Source organism: Agelaius phoeniceus, chromosome 6, assembly GCF_051311805.1.
Source record: "Agelaius phoeniceus isolate bAgePho1 chromosome 6, bAgePho1.hap1, whole genome shotgun sequence".
Lineage (NCBI taxonomy): Eukaryota > Metazoa > Chordata > Aves > Passeriformes > Icteridae > Agelaius > Agelaius phoeniceus.
The window spans coordinates 37,772,726-37,795,340 of record NC_135270.1 but is presented as its reverse complement, the minus strand read 5'-3'; the positions used below and the strand labels follow the sequence as shown (position 1 = coordinate 37,795,340).

General features: G+C 35.9%; 2 protein-coding genes across 5 annotated transcripts in view; one reads left to right on the top strand and one right to left on the bottom strand.

Annotated features, from left to right (window-relative positions):
- Positions 1 to 22,615, bottom strand: part of AKAP6 (A-kinase anchoring protein 6) — a 257,459-nt gene that overhangs the window by 13,314 nt on the left and 221,530 nt on the right. For all 4 annotated transcript variants that reach the window (XM_077180435.1, XM_077180434.1, XM_077180437.1 and 1 more), the window contains exon 12: positions 13,484 to 13,699. In XM_077180435.1, coding sequence (XP_077036550.1) covers positions 13,484 to 13,699 — 216 coding nt within the window. The remainder of the gene's footprint in view (positions 1 to 13,483; positions 13,700 to 22,615) is intronic.
- LOC143694392 (uncharacterized) overlaps positions 1 to 22,615 on the top strand; it is a 95,525-nt gene that overhangs the window by 61,291 nt on the left and 11,619 nt on the right. The window lies entirely within an intron of this gene.

Below are 22,615 nucleotides of genomic sequence, written 5' to 3'. Positions count from 1 at the left end.
AAGACAGACTATATTTAAAGAGAGTCCTGGAGTGTGCTACAGAACATCACATTTCAATGGAGTGAGCCCTCTATGCTGACTCTTAAGCCCTGGCTTTGCTGGAGTCTGTGGCAAAACATTGCAAAGGTACCTGTCCTGTCTGGCAAAAACTTTTTTGATACAGGTTGATGGCACTAAATTTCCTGGAATTCAGAAACTTTTTTTTTATATATGAAAGAATGTGTAAGTAAAAATGTGTATTTAATTTTTCTAAAAATGGGTAGGTTTAAAGTAGGTCTGAGTGGTCTCTAACACTATAAAGTCACTAAATACCACTACATTTAGAGAAGATCTCTAAGATCAGTAAGAAAAGTAAGAAACAGCAAATAGTTTTGACCAAGAAAATAAAAAAATCTCAATGTAATAAGAATCAAAAGACGCACAATATTATGCATACTCCTATTTTTTGCATATTTCCACTAGACAAACACCACTTAGGAAGCATATACTGTTGCATGAAAAGTTTTAAGTGAATAATCAATCAAATTATAGACTCAGAAGAGTTAAATTAATTCTAATGTATTTGAAAGCGCTGCTTTAAGGATTTTAGCTATTCCTACTTTGAATCCAGAACTATTTTGCTCAGGAAAGCATTCTCATTTCAGTGGGATAACTCTTGTGAGCACAATTAGGTGTGTGCTTAAATCTTTGTAGAGTTGGTGTTTAATGACTAACCACTTACTCTGCAGAAAATGTTAATGGGAAGAAATAAGGTTATTAAGCCAAATAAAGATATTTCCTCAGCCCCAACGCTCTTTAAGGAAAAGTGTCAAAATGAAATTTTTAATTTGGTTTTTTTTTTTACTAAAACAAGAATAGGTTAGCTTTTTTCTGAAGCAAATTATATTAAACAATGATTCTCTGTTTTGTCTTCATTTGCATGTGCTACTCCAGTACAGATACTTTGTGTTGGTGAAACAGGCCTGTAATGTAACCCCTACGTCCTATTATATTTTTTTAAAGGAATTAACATGAAAAAAAGAGCTTTTACAATAATAAATACAAACTCTGTTCTTCCTCCTTCCCTGCAACATATCCTTCAGTTGCTGTGGCCAAATTATCCAATCTCAACTTCATTTAAGGGCCAGGGAAAAAAAGAAAAAGGACAGAAAACCATCCCCCACCTCCAGGAATGTGTGCACATTCAAGGAAGACAAACATGATTTTGTCTTTTGAAAAATGCAAGCATGCGAAGTACTTCTGATGAGGGAAATAGTCGTGTACAGTGCCACTTCACCTCTGCCTCACTTAAACTAATTTTTTAAATGGTGTTCCCTATATCACAGTCATCAAAAAAACTATCCTCATTCCCCAACACCAATTCTTAATATGCATAAGCATATGCATAATATTCCCTGTGCATAACACCAAAGTGGCCTACATATTACAATATATACTCAGAATATATGGAAGCAGCATGCTTTATCACAGATCATGAAAAACATACATGAACTTACATATTTGTTACAATTGCAATTAAAAGCAAGTATGCATTTATTTCCTGAGAAAATAAGAACTAAATCTGTGGTAATCTCTTACTGCATTTTACAGTTATTATTGCCTCTCTCGATGACATTACATCCTCAATCCTGCACATGCAGAGTTCCTCCTGCTCTTTTAGGGGTCATGTATGCTTACAGGTAGTGCCAGGGTCCTACATGGGTGGTTGTAGGCACAGATTCCTGTACCACGGGAAGGACACAGACTTTGCCTCTGCCCTCAGCAGCCACAAATATCACCTGCAAGGGTCTCAGTATAAGCTGGGAACAACAGAGACTCCACCTCTGCTCAGGTCTCTATGATGAGGTTTGAAGTTCTCTGATAATGCTCAGAAATAACAGTTTAAAGGACTACTATTTTCATACCTAGGTTTTAAAACAGGTAATTATCATGGCAGCAGGTTTGTGGGCACATCTTCTAAGCAACAGGTAAAATAACTGCAGTGGCATTTTAACAGGTTGCCCAGCTGAAAACTATTAACTCCTACTAGTAGGAGAAGTGTTTTAGAACTCAGGGAAAATGTCCATTCTCTAAGCATTCTTCTGCCATTTCTATGTCACTTGATGCTGGGTAAAATTCTGGGGTCAGTTGTGCCTGCATAGGAGTCGTATGAGGGTATTCTAACTCCCTTGGTAAGCTGCCGGCAGTGTCAGATGGACAAAAGAGTGAAAGGCTCCAGCCTCTCCATCACACTCCACTCACACATCACACTGGAGTGTGCAAGCCAGGCTGAAACAGAAGGTGAGCCATGTCAGCAGAAGGCCTGCAGGAACTAACTTTGATCACAGATCAAGGCAAAAGCAGGGACTCAAGGAGTTCGGTCCCTGCTCTGTGTCCAAAGGATCATTGTTAATGACCTACCCATTATCTGTTTTCCATCCTCTACAGAAGCATTTGCCTCCTTTGTTTTTTTTTTTTTTTTTGCAACCATATCCTTTCTAACATCTATGTTTCTTCTTTGCTGAAGAATCCCTTTAGATGTTACTAGAAAGAAGAACATCTATAACATTTTTATATTGAGTATATTGTCATCCAAATAGGTTTACAATCCCAGACCTATATCCCAAGTTGTATATTTGGGCTTTTTTTTGTGATGAGAAAACCTGGCTACATGACATATTTTACCAACTGTTGTTTTTACTGCTTTGTAGCTTTCTTTTCATCTGTCAAGAGGTTACATGACAGGATTTTTTGCCCTTGAATGTCATTTCATATCTCACCTTTACTTCAGAGAAATATATGTTTTTCTTTGTTCAAGAATCCATCACAAGCCCTTTATGAAACTCCTAGAAAAACACTCCTGGCTTTATCTAAATCCAAAATGTTTCCATGCACACATAGTTCAGAACAGAGCAAATCCTGGCACCACACCTCAGTACATGCCCGTGCAAGTTGGTGGGAGTTCATCCATGCAAAATCTCAGAATTTGACCCAAATGGCTTCTTTATAGTTAAGACTATAAAATATCCAGAAAAACCAGGGAACCTGTGGAACATCATATTAATGCCAAATCAATTGCATTCTGCATTTAGATGCCCATAAAAAATTTTGTACCAACAAAGCAATAAAAGCACAATAAAATCACTGTTGCTTTCTCTTTGTACTAGTTAAGAGGTCTGCAAACTGTTAATAATACTTTCAATTCAGTTTCATTTACATTGGAACTGGTACTCCTTTAACAGTGTATTCTCACTTAAACCAGAACAACTCAGTGGATGCTATGAATGGACTCAGTAGACACAACAGGCATCTCCAATCTACAGCAGGCACATCAGGACACCAAAATCATGGCTTTTTAAAAAGCTTTGTTTCAGCAGAAATGAGGGTCTGTGAAAAACCCTGAAGAGTGAGAATCACCATAGAAACATAGACAGATATAAGGTACAAAAGAGCAGGACATAAGCCCTTGGGAGCTTGACCTTAGAAGAAACCTAGAAAGAAAGTTTTCTCATGAAGAGCTGGAATAGAGAGACTTGAATTTCTAAATAAAAAATTCTTCCAGTATACTGGAAAGGGAGACTTTATCTATTATTTATGAATAACAGGACTGCATGAAAAATACCCATCCCTATTATCAGTTTCTTCTTCTGAATCAGTTGAGAGACCACCAAATTCACATTATCAATGAGAATGGACTCCCTGTCCCCCTTATTTAAATTTTCAATGCAATTTCTCTGCAATTTCAGTTCTGGCATTTCCTGAAGTGATTGATTCATCATTTGTAAATTTAAGACATCAACTTGAAGGGAGACAATAAGCAAGTATTGTTAAATCAAAGGCAAGAAGAATACTGTATATTACAAGTACTTGCACAGTCTGCCCACCTATGGATTTCCAAGTGCTAAGTTAAACACCACAGCTGTCAGTAAGTGGTAGGGAGTTCTGGCAATGAATCAAAATTACAATGGTAAGCACTTTGAGGCTACAACAGCACAATTGCTCCTTGCCATTACACAGCCTATATCTAAGAAAAGCTGCTCTTGAAATGTTGCAATATAGAAACACTGGCCTAATCTCCAAATATAAGCAGTCCCTAGGTAGGCAGAGCTCTTTCACCAAGATCATCTCATCTTTGAACTTCCAGATTATTTGCTTTTCACCTTTTCTGGTAAGTGATGATGTTTATACGTCTCTCTATACATAATAGATGTCAACACAGCTCTGGAGCTGGCTGGAAAAAAAGGATTGGAATTTCCAATCTAAGCTAGTACATTGAATAAGTCCTGTGCAGTGTCTCAAGTTTGGTTTGGTCACTTGCAAAATTATTTGATATAAGCAAACTTGGTAGAAATTCACTTGGAAAAAGCCATAGTAGACAACGATACCTTGCTATTGTGAGGGGTTTATACATGCCTGTCTTAGTTACACAGAGTAAAATATTACAATAAGGATAACTCACTGTTATAAAATCACTATATTGCTGTTATTCAACTTTCTTCTCTTACAGGTGAGTTTATTTTAAATGTTACACAGGTTAAACTTAGGCTCAAAATCAAAACATTAGTTGAAGATTTCAGTCTATCCACAATGACTATTTTCAGTGCTGGTGAGGCACAAAAAGTCCAATAAATACTAAGAGTTTACAAAGTAATAACTGAGGGGCACAGGGCTATTAGTATTAATGTTATCAGTAGAAGTGTTTTTAATATGCAGTATAGAGCTCTAAGTCTTTCATGCAGCTGCTCAGGTTTTTACTGAAACTGTGTGTTTGACATGTACTTTTTGTGTAGTGCTTAAAAATTTTGGAACAGTTTATGGTATTTTGTTTTGCACTGAAACAATATTCCTCCCCTTTTAAAAATCAAAATGGATTCTTAGAATAAAGTGTCTTTCTGAATTGTTCAGTTAACCAGTAAACCTGCTGAATGAGCTGTGACTCCATAAAGTTTAGGAACTCATTTATTATGTTTGTAGATCAGACACTGCATTTATTCACAAAGTGAATCTCTCAAACTTAGCTTTCATTAGAGCTGCGGGGAGGCCCAGTCCTTCTCCCTTCGCTTGAGAAGGTGAAGCTCAAGAAGATAATTAACCATGAAACAATGAGGAGGCTTGCTGGGTAAGCACTAGTGTGAAAACAGTTACTCCTCACAAAGGAGGGGAAATTAGCTGGCTGGATAAAAAAGGAAGTGTCAGACAAGACTGAAAGGACTGCAAGTGTAAGTAGATAGCTCTCACATCATTAATGCAATTTTTTAACATTTAAACATCACTGGTTTCTAAATTTAAATGCACTTAACTCTATGTGTTAGGGGATATTAACATGCCATTTAAAAATAATTTTTCTTAAACTTTCCATTTTCGCATTTCACCACTTTTAGTCATGCTTCCCACGCATGAAAAAAGTCACTGCCTCTTAGTATTGTATTCTTGTTTACAGAGTTGATGTAAACAGAGTGTTCTAAAAAGATTCTGTTTGCTCATTGTATTTTACAAACTCATTATTTTACATTAATACAGGTCTTTTTTATGAACAGAGTTTCTCTTGATTATACTGTTTCACAGAGTAAAGACTCATGATATGTCTTTCCTTTCAAAACTTCCTTCGACTTGAACAGTGTTCCCTGGAGCAGCCACATTTTTGGCAGAAATTCAGTTGTATGCTATGCCAAAAGAAATAGAATAAACAAACACTGCTTAACGCAGCTGGCTAGGTAATTTACATATTACTGCACACACCAAACACGAAGACCTGGATATGGATTAGAGCTACAACAATGACACAAACGTCTTGTATATAAGGAGAAATGAAACTTAGATGATCCTTGCTCATTATTTACATGTTATTATTTAATGTATATTATAGTGTTACTATAGTACCTCTGATATAAATGTATGTGCATATATAAATATTAAGTAGATGTATTTATTATCATTTCTGTATGTTTTACAGAAAAACTATGCTAGAAATGTCTTGGTAAACTGTTAAGTGGGTACATTTTTGAAAGTTTTCTTCTGGTGAAAGCACGCAATCTAAATGGCTGCATTACAGCTTTTGGAAATAGCAAAACCCCCTCCAAATACAGTGCAAACTCTCTAGGCATATTGTAAAACTTCTTCACTATACATATAGCATAGGTAGGCCTCCAAATCTACAGGTTCATGTGCTTTCAAACAGCAACAGTCATTTTAGGTGAGACCAATAGTCCATTCAGCTGAGTCCATCTCCTGAGGTGGTTGCTAGTGAAGGTTTATGGAAAAGTTAGAAAACCCTCAAACACATAGAAGAATTTAGAAGCTGCCCTTCCAAATTTGAGAAGTCAGCCTGTGGGGACTTTCAGAGTTGGAATTTAATAAGCATTAATTGATGTCTCCTTCATTAATTTATCTGATTACTTACTGAAGTCATTTGTATTTTTGCTATCCTCCACATCCTGTAGGAACAAATTTCATTCTAATTATTCACTCCATGAAAATAGCATTCCCTTTTGATTGTTTTAAATCTCCTGCCTGATAATTCTGTTGGATACCTTTTCCTTTGTGTGTTAAGAAAAAAGAGTAAATAATTGTACCTTAGTTATTTTCATTTATTTTAAAAATAGTTTTAACTGTATTCCTGTCTGCTTAGAGCTGGTGCAGCTCCTAGAATATCCTATAATATTGAACAATGAGATACTGACTATGCATATACTTCCTGAAGATCCTGCAAATATATTTCCATAGTGGCATAAATATTATGGCCCTATCATCTAATATGGAAGGCCCTTGTAAGATGGAAAAAACTGCAGTTCAACCTATCAGAAAATAAGCTTTCTTCCTCTTTTTCTAAAAACTATTTTGTTTGAGAACTCTTAAAAAAAAAAAGATCTGAAAATTAGCCTCAATTACACTCATATGCTGTTCCTTGCAGAACTGGATTGATTAGACATGCAGAGCAACAAGCCATTAAATTAACTAAAAAATCAGAAGTTTGTGACTTTCATATTTCCCTTAACTGTAATTTTTAAAACAATCCTGGCTTGAGTCGTGAACTTATGATCAGTGGATATTAGGCATCTAAATAAAACACTGACTTCATCCTGTAATTTGAACTCAATGCATTGCAATGAGAGTCAGTGTCTGCTGAGCACTATTAAATATCTGACCCTGTACTTAAGTGCCTAAATAGGAAGTGAGTTCTTTTGAAGACCACTGTCCTTGAAAATTAAAACCTAATCATTTTAGCTTTTATTTTAATTAGGTATTTTTGCTGTTTAAATGGCATTTGACAGTTCTTTCAGCATCGGCGTGCTTTGGAAGCATCATATTTCCAATTTCTGAATATCGCTTATTTTCCCACTAAAGCTGATTATTCCTGAGAATTTGTCTGGTTTGGCTGGGGTTATGAGTTTGAACTTCCCATCATTTTACAAAGCTGTGGCAAAAAATGACATCTGCCAGAGTGAGGGAAATGGTGGAATAATATATAGCAGATTGGTGAAATGCAGGGAGTATTTCACCCTTGGATTTTTACCTTTTACTTTTAGTTGTGACAGAAAGATTTACAGTCTCTGAGGATGGAGTAGAGCCCTCTTTTGAAAGACTTAAATATATTTCTTTTTTTCTTTCTATCCACTTTAAAAACCTACTGTTGCAGGAGACCACTCAGGAGACTCCCAAGAATATAACCAAAACATTTATCTGAATTTTGACTAAAGTTGACTGGTTCTGGAATTTTTTACTAAGATCTGCTCAACAACAAGGGTTTTCCCAGCTTTTTTTTACCAGATCATCCAGACTCTGTGCACTGCCATGATGACTGCCCTCATTACTATGGCTGGTCCTCAAGAAAATTATAAGAAACGCAGAATTTCTTGCAAGAATGTGGGATGTATTACCTATCTTCAATTAAGTTCAAGAAAAATCTAGACCTAGGTTCAGCATCTGCATAACTATATTTTAGATCCTACTGGTAATTGTTTCATGTCACAAATCAGATATGCAATGCAACCCAGAAGCTCAAAAGCATACACACCTCAAGTATGAGGATGGTGCATCATATTACAAACTCTAAAATCAAATATATATTCACTTGAAAATTGAATATTTTAAGGAAGCACCAAAGCGAGCAAATGCAAGCCATCAAGACAGTACTGTCATAGACTATATGGAAGAGATCCAATACCAAAACAAAAACATAAGTCATTAAATAATTTGTAACGGCTAGATCATGCAATGGGTGTTCAGCATTTTACAATATGTAATGTGCCCTTTTCATCCAATTAAGTTAATCATCTCTCAATACTTTGCTGTGGTAGACCCTCCTGATGAACTTCTAAATTTTATGCAAGATTTTTAGCTAGGACTCACCTTACAAAATGATGGCTTGTGATGAAATAAGAAACTTTTAGAAACCAAGTTTTTAAAGTGCAGCTATCTAGCAAATAACTGAACAATGACAGATTCATTTTTTGCCCCTGAAACAAGGGGGTTTGTGTGTGTTTTTTAAGCTTAGAACAAATGCCATTCTATGGGTTGAAAAAATATTGCATCAGTGAAGTAAATATAGAGAAGTGAAGACACTATGCCTAACTTTATGAAAAACTGCTTTCTTTCCCAGAAAGCATCACAGAAACAGATACATAGAGTAAAAGAATAAAGATACCAAATCAGAAGCAATATAGTATATTTAACAATTTGTTTTTCCAAATGCATTATAAAGAAGGAAACCAGGAGGTTGTCGGGTAAAAATCCTGAACAGCCATTTAAGCAGGCTCTTTACCTCCTAAGGAACAAGCTTGTGGAAAGAAGTGCCTTTCTTTTTTATTCTTTTTCTTTTTTTTTCTTTTCAAGTGAGCTGTCTCACCATTGCAGATTTTCCCAAGTCCTTGCAACTCTAATTAAAATGTGGTAATTGGTTATGTTACCTCAATTACCATGATGCATGGACATTGATACAAAGCGACACCAATTGAATCCCTTGGGTGTTATACCCCAAGGCCATCCCATTTATTGTGGCCTTATTATTTTCAATTATGTGGCTGGATGTACAGCATACTTTCAAGCCAATACAGATGAAGGTTCCACTGGACTTTCAGTGTAATATACACGTAAGATGAGTCAGAAGAAGAGAAATATTTTTTTTTCATGAGGTATAGTAGTGAACTTGGTGATCAGACAAATTAATATTTCAGACATTTTCAGGACAATGTGAGAATTAGGGCACCTTAACCCAAATTGCCTTAGCTCAAAACCTCCATTTTAAATGCATGAGTAATACTGTCCCTTCAATAATTAGCCCTCTCTGTTGAATAAGAAAAGAAATTGTCTGCTCCATAAAACAGGTATGTTTCTCATTCAATGAATGAGCATTCTGGATAAAAAGCAGTTTCCCCACTCACCAAAAAGGCAGGAATATTGAATGGCAGCTAAAGTAAAATCCACTAGAAACCACAGGTTTTTTCCCTTTCTCCCTGTCCCAAAAAAGTGAATTTCCACGGTCACCTCATTGCAGCTTTCTATACAGAGACATACCTGATCTGGGCAGGACATACACAAATTGGAATCCTCTGTAGCAGCTGGAATAATCCATTGAGGTAAACACATAATTTGCACTGGGTATACCACTGGCTGAGCAAAAAGTTTAAAAAAAATTGCCAAAACAACTTACATATTAGCACTTTGACTTAATTTATGGGCACAACTATGACTGAATCTCTCCCAAAATCAATTTTTAAATTTTCAGTCTTCCAAGTACACTGTAGCTTCTAAAGGAAAGTGCATAGTGAGTTAAAGCATCTCCAGCTGTTGAGCAGGAATTTTAGATGGCAATTTTGAGTTTAGTTAAATGAAGATTGCTGCTATTGCAATTGCCAGGCAGTATTCTTTTTCCTTTAAGATGATTGCTAGCAGGGTCTTGTTAGACAAGCTATAAGGCATCTGTGTAATCCTGAAGTTAAAATTAAGGTGATATATAACATTATATCAGCGAAATATGGAATGATAAATCTGGATGAAAAGAATTTACTAGAAAAAACCAAACCAAACAAAAACAAACAAACAAACAAACAAACAAAAAAAAAACAAAAAAAACCCCAACACCAAAACAAAGAGATGGGGGAGATAAAAACCTCTTTTGCTGAAACAAATTAGGACTGCTTCCAGTTTTCTGAGGTTTTTTCACTTTATGAATACCTCATTCTATATAGCTAGATTAACCTACTGAATCTAATAATATTTCATCTTTCTGGAGCCATTCTTATTGATAATTTCACATTCTACATGGAACTTTTCGTTTATGAGCTTTTACCTGACTGTAGGTGCATGAAGTACATGTCAATAACTTGTTATTTGTAAACTTATGGTGCCCACTATTGCAAAAGGTGAGCAAAACTAAAAACTGCTGAAGACCATAAATGAAGACAATTCAAAAGAAACATAAAAGTTTTCTGGGGTTAATACCAGCATACCTTTGTAACATTTTAAGTGGCCCAGATAAGTGACTGAATGTAAAAAGGGGCAGAAAGGGGACAAAGGAAGATCCCAGTACACAATTAGAAAACAGTAGAAGATGAAGGTGACTCTTGCACTGAGACTATACAATTATCTGGGGTATCTTATTTACTGTCAGCAAGTTAGATGCCATGAATGAGTCAGATGCCATCAGGCTATAAAAACATCTCATTTGTTTTCATAAATTACAGTATTTTGTGGGCAACCACAAAGACAGACTTGTTACCAAGGGATATAGTTTGTGTGCCAAGACTGGCACACCATCAAATACAGAGAGATACGGTAGCAGAAGAAATGGTTCTGGTACCTACCCAAGAAATGACTGCACAGGAACTGAGTGAAAAGGAAGGTTAGAACATGCCAACTCAGGCAAGGAAAGTCAAAGAAATCCTGCAGTGGCTGGAGCATATTTAAATGTTGAGAATATGGATAGTTTTATCAGCAAGAGAAACGTGTAGATACTGACATACTTAAAAGAAGGAAAGCAGCCTGAGAGGTTCCAAAACAAAACAGTGAAAATTAGATGAGCATCATGAGCAGCCATTTAGATGGCTGCTATCTTTCAGCAGAAAGAATGACACACCCTTCAGCCAGTGAAAGTCAGCTCAGCCCAGCAAATAACTCCAGACCACCCCAGGCAAAGTGGGAACAAAGTGGTGGGTACATTGTGAAGTTCCAAGCCGCCAGATATCAAGTGAGATTCTGTGCTCATATCCTCACCATGCCTCAACTCCCGATCGATTGCAATCCCAAACAGAAACACAAGACTCCACTCCTGCTGCAAGAGCAGCACCAAGCTCTAATTACCTCCTAAAAGTTTATTTAGGGCAACTGCTTCCATACAGCAACTGGCCACACGCAAAAGAGGACAATATGTGTTCATTACAGTAACTTGGACCTCTGTCAGCGCTCTCTAACATATCTCACAAATGCAACTTCTTTTTGTTCCAAGTCAAATAGGAGACACACATCTACTAAAAAAAAACCCCAAACCTGCTGATCTGTGGTACTTTACCTTTAAGATAATACAGCTAGAATGTGGTTCACTCCCTCTTGGGCTGTTACAGACACAGCAATACTCAGCCTCTAACAAAAAAAAAAATCAGGATTCTGAGAGCTCTTTTTTTTGTTTGGTTGTTGCCTAAATACTGCACATACTTATTTCTGAAGCTCCAAAGTTCAACTGTTCTTCTACTGCTGGTCAGATCATTAAACATTTTGTGTAGCACGAAGCAAATTTATTAGAGCTATTGCTGCAACACATTAGTAATATGACTAAAAATATTCCTAAGATGGAACTATCACAAAAACATAACCAGCATTTCTCAAGAGATTAAAAATCTCTGCTACTGTATTTTCTTTCTTTATCAATCTTTTCTTTTCCTCAGCCTCATATTCGTCTTCTAACCCATTCACTTGCCCAGCCTATTTCATTGATGAATTCTTTTACTTCTGTTCTCATTTCTTGCTCTCCCAGACTCATTACCATCAAAACTCTCAGCAACTATTGAGATGGCATTAGTCTTCTTTTATTTCTTGACTTTCCTCTCAATTAAATGTAATGTATTGTTTCAAACTTCTACCTACGATTTCCATAAAACTTCTTTCTGGATCCTCACTAGTTCTGTCTTTAATTCCACTGAAATTTCTGTAATATTTTCTCACAATCTCAATTATCTTCACTTTTTACATTGCCAGTTGACTAATCCCATGCTTAAAAAACCAACACTAACACTACATCTGCTTTTCAGAGATGAGTTCTTTCCATGCTGCCTCATACAGAGCCCCTTTTGGCTTGTCCTAACAGTCTGTTCAAACCTCTCCCTTCATCAAGTCCCATTTCTATATCAATACCTAAAGCAAAAGAGACAGTAAAACAGAGGAGCATTCCTATGTTATAAGTTATGGAAAAGGCAGGCAAGCAACATTATTATTACCTTCACCAGTTCATTTGTCCAGAGCATCCTTCTCACTAACTCACCATTTCTTGGGCTGTTTAGACTAATAGGATTTTCACTCAGGAACTGCTAGAGTTTCTAAACAACGCCTTATATATCTTCATACTGTAGGACCCTAACTGAACCAGAGAATTATAGCTTCTGTTATTTTTGTAAAGGAACTTTAAAAAAAAGAAGTCAAAAGTAGTATTTCACTGTTAGTCAGAGAATTGCTAAGAAGGATGTGTCTAGATATTTTTCCTCTGCTTTCCTTAATAAAAACCTAAAAAAATATATCATTTATTCCCAAATCTCACCAAGAGTCTTCAGTATATGAACTACATAGGAACTACATACATTGTTGTCAATGTAGCTGCAGTATACAGACTTCAGCAGTGTCATAGTTGCAAAAGACATGCTGAGCCAATTCATCCATTACAGTCAATGGTGTTACAGTAGGGATTATTTTATTCCCCCTGCTTTGTAATATAGTTTTATGCTGTGGAAAACCAATCTAATTCATGCCACTTAATGGATGGTTTAAGCAGAGTGCTATTTTGCCTCTTAGGAATCATTTCCCTGAGATAAAAGCAAATTATTACATTTTACTTATATTCAAATAACAGAGGATTGTATATTAATCACATACCCGTGGCATTCTATGTGAAATACACATCTACTGCTGGGATGCTAATTAAAACCAGTCTTACACAGGAAACTCTTTTTCTAAGATATACTTACAATCAGTAAAATACGTCTCTGGGCCCAGTTCTGTTAGGTACTGAGCAACTTAGCAGCAGTAGAGGATTTGGTTTTTCTACTGGGTGGGATCAGATATGATGAGATTAAATATCCAGCAAATACAATATGTATATGTGAGTTTATATTATTAAACAATGTTGTCCATACAATACTGTGTGAAAAACTGAAGATTCATTTGTAGACAGTAAAGACTAAGAATGGCATCTCTGCTGGAAGAAAACACTCAGAGATGGGTATGTTTTTCTTGTGCTGAAAAAGTGTTTCTTGTGAAGAATGAAATCCCACGAGACCTTTTTAAAGCAAGCATCACTCACCGAGTCTTTTTCCAATCGCTTCTGTAGCCTGGTTTGCCAGTGGACAGCTTGCATGACAATGGCTTCCCACCTCCTCTCAAGGTTTACAATTATCAGCTGCATGGACTGGTGATCTGCATTTAGGTTGCAGGTCTCCTGATCATCCAGGAGGTGTTGGCACAATCGCAGCACAGAGGCTACCCCACGGCGCCTCTGCTTGATCTCAGAGCATAGAGACTGAAGGACAGACAAACAGCAGATGTCAGCATGGAATACTTTTCAAACTGAAATATTAATTATTATCTGATATTTAGTGGTGCCCAATCTCTGTCTTGCAATATTTTTTTCAGGTCTTCCATAAATTCCCGTAATTCTGTCAAAGCTTAGTGTTTTGTTTTCAGATAAATACAGTCTTAACCTTAATAGCACAGACAGACTACGTTCAGTCTTCTTCAAACAAATGCCATACATAGCTAACTGTCTCTATAATGCTGAAAGTTTTATGGTGTAGACTCGTTTATTCTTCCTTTCTTTTTCATTCAACTGGGTCACATCTGAAATGAGTTACCCTGACAGTAATCAGCTTCAGAAATTCTACAGAAAAATAAGAGAGAAAAGTTGTAGTCATGCAATGAGAATATGTATATTTTTAGAAAAAAACAATAGAAATTATGGGTCATATATGCCCTGTCACAGAAGAAACATTACAGAAAGAGAAAAATCAGTATAAAATTGTTTAAAGATGTTTTTTGTTATCATAAAATATTTTCAGGGTAGTTCCATATTCAAGTAAATGTAGGAAAACTGTGAAAATTGTATCATCCCTGAAAAGGAGTAATTCACTGCATTGACTTCATATACTGATTCCAGGGCTACTGAGAATGCAGTCTGACGTAAACTGGATGATGGGAGACAATTGCTAAGCCCTAATATTGAAACTTGATGGGAGCCAGGATGTTGGTTTTCCACCAAAACCCTAAGAAACTGTACTGAAAATCTTGTTGAGGAGCAGAATAAATAATGCATCCTACATGCCAGAACTAGAGAGACGTCGACCACCAGGGAGCAGTTAATGGCATGGGTGCTTCCAAGCATGGTTTTATCTGTGATTATCCTCTACTGTCACTGAACATCAAACCAGGATTTTTTAAACTCATAACAAATTTTAATAATAACATCTATGAAGCTGGGGTACAGAAGGCAGAACTGCACATGAGGATGACTGCTTCAGCCCAGGTTCTGAGATCCTTTACTTTTATAACATTGCATAGCTCAAGTATTCAATAATTATCATAGGGATTTGCTACTCCTGAATTTAACAGGACTGTGCTCTACACATGGGAGCTTTACAGATAATTTAAATTTTAACTTGCCAACATCTGTTTCCCTCTGTGATGAAAGTTCATCATTCCACAGATGAAAGTGCATGACCCCATGAGAAAATCTGAACGATCATCTTTTTTGAAAACAGGGTGTTTGCCCCTAAACTTCCAGTTAATAATAAGAAGCAAGTGAAAAAAAGGCACAATATCTCTCAAAGCTGTTCAGAAGTGTTAACTGATAAAAAAACAGGATCACCTTACTTAATTTTATTAACAAAACAAAAACATTCTATAGAAAAGTGAATTCCAGTTCCAGTTTTTGTGTCACTGTTTCTTTAAAAATTGAAATTTATAATTAGAAATGTCATGACTCAAATGAGTATTCTGCTGCTGTTCTTGATCAATAATATCAAGGTGAAAGTGTGAACCAAAATGTTGGCATATACAGCTAAAAACATGTATCTTTTTGCATAGGGATAGTGTGCAAAAGACAGGGATTTCTTTTAAAGCCTTCAAGAGAAATGATGATTAAACTCACAAACATAGTTGAATTACTAATCTACTTTCACTAGCACAATTGGGCCATCCTAACAGATTGCTTATTAATCAACAAGGGTAAACAAGGCAATGCAATCTCATTTAAAGCAGAAGTTTTAGTGCCTAAAAGTATTTGTGTTCAAAATGTTATTCCCGATAAGCCTTCATTAGAAGACATTTTAAAATGATTAAGTACATTTCATTGTAAAGTACACTGAGTAGTATAGTAGCAGGTGGACATTTCATACAGATGTTCCACTTATTGATATAATGCATTCTATAGCTATTTAAATTACCCTAACTCTATAATAGCTAGAATTCTATTACTTCTGTAATGAGAGAACCCTGTACCTTTAATATTTCTGAATTTTAAATAAGGTGAATGACAAATTCCCAAACCACTATTTATGGCAAAATATGACCAGGAATTTTATTATTCAATTTATACCAGAGCTGCATTTTCACTTGCATTTCCTGAACTTGCCCTTATTTATTTTCCTAGTGTTCATTACTAGTTTCCTTTGTAGTCCTTGATGTAACCACCACGTCTGGCACATTTCCCTTCTGATGCTGTTCATTAGCTTAATGTCAGATCAGGAAAAATACCAGCCAACCAAACCAGACCAAAAAGTCTATCTAAAGTGAGTGTTCTTATTTTACATTTTATAACAGCTAGGAAATTCAGGTTTTTTGGAAGTGATGGTGAGTTATACACCAATCACAGCCAAATTTATGTAGGTCTGCATTAACTTCATAGAAGTCAATATAGCTCAGAATCAGGCCCCATAACATTAATTTACCTTGATCTATCTGATTAAGTCATCCCTTATAAATATTGGTCTTTTCTGATACAATGCCTTTTAACATGATGAGGTAAGGAGAATTGCATTCATAAGCCATTATAGGGGACTTTAAGTGAGGCCTTTACATTGTGTTATCTGAAAGCAGAGCTACAGCGTCCAAGTCATTTCTAATTTATATCAATTTTACACCAGCATAATAACAGTAGCTTTACTGAAGCTATTTCTGATTTACATGGCTGTGACAGTACAATTAGGCCTATGGCACTTTTGTTTCAATTTTATTACATGATATTATGGTTAATATTAAACAGGAGAAGAATGAAGTGCTTGTATCTAACAGTGTATTGAAATAGTTGGCTATAGAAACAATACTTTAAACCCCAGAGAACTTAATCATGTAAAGACATCTTTAAGCCCTATATAATAGCACTAGCAATAATGACTTTAAGCAGTATTAGGGTCTTGTGTTCAGTGTCCTAAAGGGACACAATAGTTGCCTATAGCCCATGACATGATATATACACTGTGATGTTGTATATCCATCTAGGTTTTGCTATTGTTAAAATCGCATCCTTGTATAAAAACCTATCAATACAGTAATTGCACATGCAAAATATGCTTCCAGAATGACAGTTAATTAAATTAATTATTTGCAAGGTACATTGTGAATGTAGAAGCTATAATTCATGTTTGATAAAAGTAAGTTGATTTAAAAATTTGATGAGTAAGGAAATATGATGAGTACCTCTCTTGAGCCTAAAGCCTTATGGTTTACAGCTGTTATTGTAAGCTACTGGGCACTTCAAGGTTCAGAAAATTAGGATGTGATCTAACTGAGGTGCATCACTTAGGCTCACTTAGTCTTCTGTGTGTGCAAAAGATTTGTTGAAGCATAGATTAAGAGATCAAACGCTTAAAATTTTGTCCCCTCATACTATCATATGTCCATTGAGCTGTGGTAAACGTAAACACAATCCAAATCTTTGCAAATGTGGGAGAAACATATTCACTTAAGTCATTTGCAGTGAGACTTAAATAAATGTATTTGACTTTTTTGCTGCAGGCTAAGAGTATACACTGCAGTAACTGCAACTGCTGTGTATGAAGTTGACTTCGTGTCTGAGTCATTTGCTTCACAACAGATACCCTGATATCATCGAGGTGTTAGTCATTAGACTGTTTTCATGGTCATGGCTTCCCATACTGAGGATTCCTGTCCAATTCTTTACTTCCCCCTGCCTACTCCTATTTTGAGTGCTTTGAAGTTATCACCCGCATAGCTAAAAAGGGCTACCTGAAACTACTTTCACAGCTTGTTAATACCATGACTTAAATCATCTGGAAAAGCCCCTGTTGAGTCAAATGACATCAAACACTCCTTCCAAGCCAAGGGCTAATGGCACCATCTATGAGGATGGAAGTGGCCATGATCTGAACAGAAGGCACTTGGCTTAGCTATGTGACTCCTAAGTGAGTGGCATATGACCAGAAACATGTGTGCAGCTTTAGGCAGCACCAGAGAATATGAGAGGCATAGAAAGGTAGGAAGTTGAGGAATGTTACAGCTCCTCAAGCCCCAGTGAGTTTTCATCCCTCAGCCTTCCTGCAGCATATCAGCATCTGAGCTGTGCTGCACCATCTGCTCTGCATGACTGAAAGACCTGTATGGGAAATCAGCTTTCTGACACAAGATATAAGATGGGTAGGCCACTGAAACATGTTATATCAAGAATCTTGACCAGGTGTCTATATTAACTGTTTAAGACTTTTGATGAATTCAGTGGGATTAATTATGCTTAAAAGTAGTTTAAACGTCATAGTAAAATTAGTTGAATTGCCTTAAATCCACATAATCCACACATTCACCACATGGATTATTGGGATGTTTTCATAGCCTCATTTATAACATGTTGTTTGGAGAATTCATTTTTATGGGATCTGAAGCTTCTTGTTTTCACTCTACAACTGGACTAAATTTTCATGTAGAGATGGCCAGTTGAAAATAGTTGGACAATGACAAATAAATGGATTTTCTTTGGGCTTTCAGGTCCAGAAGAAATGTCAAGGTATACTGAGATCAGTGTTATTTCGGGGCTTCTGTGTATGCATGGGCAACACTGACTGTTTTTAGGAACATAAAAGAAGTTCAGCTGCAGATAAATGATCAGATCTAAGAGAAAATGTCTGTGTAACTTTGGTCTGTTAAAGGCTTACTCTTCCTCCTTGTTGCGTGTGGGTATGTGAGGGAAGAAATTATACACTTCTGATTGCACCAGTTGTTCTTTGATGGAAGGTGGATCTGCTGGTCTTTAGTACAACAACCACATGCAGAAATTAAGGCAGGATCTGAGAATGGAAGTCACTCTTCTGTGTACACCAATCAAAATACACCTTTTAGAATTTATTTGCCTTTTTATGCCTGATTTTTGGCTAGGGCAGCATTTCAGGTTTTAAAAGTGATAATGTAAAACTTTAAGTATCACAGCTAAGAGAAATAATACATCAATAAAGAGAAACGAGAAACAGGAAAAATAAAAGAGGAAATGCTTGCAAAGTTTGGGTAAAATGTAGTTTTCAGTGTTGTCTGTGAAATGGCAATGCCTGTTGGAACTTCTCAGGGAAATGCATTCTAGCAGGACAGATGGTGAAAAGAAGAACTTTTGTTTTGAATGAAAAAGAAAATCAACAACTTCTCAAAAAATATTAATAGGGGAGTAATTCCTTAAAATAAAAAAGCTAAATGACAAAGATAGAAAATGAATGATTACTTGTCATTGTTTAGAAAAATACTGCCAAACCTGTGTGCTTTTGCTGATTTCAAGGTTAAAAGAATATGTCACCTAATATGGGAAATCTACTCAGTTGCATACTGTGTGACTTAATCTATATTGAAGCTAAATATTCTATAAGCATGCAGTGAAGTGCAAAAAACAGCAATTGAAAAATGACATGATTAAATGGCACAACATGCAATCATTTGCTCTCAATTATATCAATGTATCTTCTTCATTTCAAGGACGCAGGCAGAAATATTGTTTTTTAAATGCCTCTATTAAATTGGGCACCAATAATAAAATAGATGAGAGCCCTAATAAGCTCATTTGCCTAACATATATCACACACCACAAAACTATTCTCTCCAAACGGGTTTGTTCATAGATCTGTCTCCCAGTTGTCACCAGTCTTGGCTATATTAAAAGATTTTAAAGGCACAAAGCTTGCAGACCATTCAGTGAAAAACCTTTGTATTTAACCCTTGAGAGAAATGTAATGCTAATTATGGAAAAAGTATTGATATAATATCTTTCCTGTCACATTTTATTATGATGACAGTCACAACAGAATCTGGGAATGACATTTTAGAAATATCATCTAATTGCAAGTCAGAAATGCAGAATGACAGTTTAAAGTAGAATATCACTTCTTTCAAAATAGTGAACTGGTTCTCTTCATTTAAAAGCCCTACTTTTAATAGTATTACAACCACTAAATTGCTACACTGATCATATCTCTGTAACTCTCTGCAAAGTGTTACGATATTTCTCTTACAAGAGAACTGTGTCTCTTTCTAGACATATTAAAATGACAATGAACTAGAAGGAAAAAAAGACTTCATTTTTGCACTTGCTTTAGGAATGTACATAGGAGTTTGCATTCTACATATAAGCAAGTATTTAATGAATTCTTTTCATTAGCTTTAAAAAGTTACATGGGTGTATGCACTTATTTGAATAAATAATTGAATTATTTATTATTATATGTGTTCTTAAAATATTAAATTATTTATAAGATATTTTATTATTATTTTAATAATTAAATTAATTAAATAGGTAAACATATTTATACTGAGTAAAACCTTTACTTTTAAATAGCATTCCCATTTTTCTGTACAAGCAAAATTTATGCATTAAAAACAGTTGCAATTCAGATTAGATGGTTCTGGACCCATTCCATAAAAGCTACTATTATATCTGTATGGCATTCTTTAACTTCTTTGTTCTATTCCTTATGCCTGTTTAAGTACTTCAAAATATTTGTTTGTAAGAATACCATTCAATGGTCTGTTATTTAGCTCATACTCCCATGTAACTAGTAATATGTAATATACTCCTCTTCATAAATTAAAAACACTATTAAAATTCCAGACGTATAAAACAATATGAAGATTAAGTTACTATAAAAGAAACTATAATAGCTTACAGATTGCTTGTATCATTACGAAAGCGCTGGTATCTATTACAGTGTCTCCCTGGAATAAAGAATGCACTTTTGGCAATAATCTGTTAAAAAAAGTGCCCATTATTGTTAAGATGCTCCTATCTTAACTCTAAACTAGTGTGCAATTACAGAAAGATAACTTTTAAAAATAAAAGTAAAATGGTGTTGGATGAAAATGAATCTTCCCTACTGAAATAAAACAAATCTCTTCCAAGACTTATTTTTCTTGTGTTTCATGCAGGGAATTCGATTCATTTACAAACGGAAGTATTTTATAGCTATATACTGCCCACTTTGAAGTTGGGGTTAACTTGGTTCCAGGGAATAAGCCAAGTCATTCAGATAGAGGAGCCAGAGGGGATGGCAGGAGGATTCATATTTCTAGTCTAGCATCCTGTTTATAAATGCCTTTGGTTTGCATCCTCTTCTCATTTAATTTGAGAAATTATCTTTCCAGTGAAAAAGATTCCAAAGGAGAAATATTGCAGGAAGTGCCACAATTTTCCAGGGTATTGTTTTTTGCCCCCAGAAAATGCTAAGATAAAAGCAGGCTAATCATCAGACAGGTAGGATAAACATCAGTGTTGTGTTTTGCTTTTGTAGTGAATCCTGAACTACACTGATCAAAAATATGTTTACCTATACTGGACATTTAAAATTGAAATTTTTGTTAGATCACCACAGTGAGTAGAGTTTCAAATGAAATGTGTATAAATTCAAGACAGGAAACAAATTCAGGCACAGGAAACTTTTCTTAAAAATCATTTAGGTTCAACATGACTTCCAGTCTTTGAAATTCACTTAGAATTACATTTTAAAAGAAATCAAGATGTTTCTCCACATAGATCACATATTTGATGCCAAGAAACCACCTCCAATTGCCTAAAAACTGTAGGTATGAATTTCAGGCATTTTTAGGGAAGAGTTAAAACTGTTAAAACTTCATATTCTATCTTGGAGCTATATTGGGCTTTAAAGGAAAAACTTCCTTGCATGGGTGTACATCAATATCTGTAAATCTCAAGCTGAAGTTCAGATGTTTATAGCATACTCACTCCCTTTCTTAATCTAGTTCCCTCTTAGGTGGTAGATATGTATTTTTGCTGTCCTTGTGCAATGGGCCTGGTATATTCCAAAATATACGGAGAGCCTAGACCCTATTCTGAATCACAGAAAAACGTGTCCTGCAGTGTATAGGTATTACCTTTTTTATGGGAAAGCAGCAAACATAAAATACATGAGACTATTCTTTTGGCGACTTCAGAACAGGGAAGGGGAAATAAACACATGCAATAAGTAAGGAAAAAGATATTTCCTCTGGCTTTTTTCTTATGTCAACGAAGTAAACTTTGCCTGAATGCAAAAACACACAGGTTGAGCTGTGCCAGGGTAAACTGAGGAAAATAAATTGTGATGTTTTCATGTCTATCTGTATACGCACAGGGACAACAAACAGGCTTTTCCAGAAATTGTGTTAATCTTATTTCCAAAAGCAGTGCATCCTCAGAATGAATATACATTCTTTTGCCTTACCTTAAGCATAAATATACAGTCAGGCCCACAGTTTTTGGGTTCAGTTCAAGACAAAACTAAAAGTTCCCAACAAGAGAAGCTACTTAGAGCAGAATCAACCAGAGCCAGGCAGCACTGTGGTAAGGTAGGCTCACCCCTCTCAGATGTAGGGTAGCTCCCTCATTACCTAACCTGGTAAATAAGATCAAGACAAGTGATCACATTGACTAGGGAAGTAGTTGTCCCTCTCTGCTTGTCACTGGTGAGGCTGCATCTCAAGTCCTGTGTCCAGTTCTGGTCCCCTCACTCCAAGAAAGACATTGGGGTGCTGGAGCATGCCCAAAGAAGGGCAACAGAGCTGGTGAAAAGTCTGGAAGGCAAATCATATGAGGAGTGGCTGAAGGAGCTGGAATTGTTCAGCTTGAAGGAAAGGAGGCTCAGAGTATCACTCTCTACGACTACGTGAAAGGAACTTAGTGCCATGGTTTAGTTGACATGGTGGTATTCAGCCAAAAGTTGGACTTGAGGGTCCTGGAGGTCTCTTCTAAAATTTATGATTATGTGATTCTATAAATATGTTAAGTTTTAAATTAATACTAACTTGCCCCTTGTACCAGTTAGATGGACATGACCGACACACATAGTTTAGTCCCAGGACTATGAGAGGGCTTGAATTAGAAGGAAGGACAGAAGCAGTGATTTGGTCAGGATGAACTGTGAATGGCAGTCAAAAAGCTAAGTGTTATCAAAAACCAGATGTC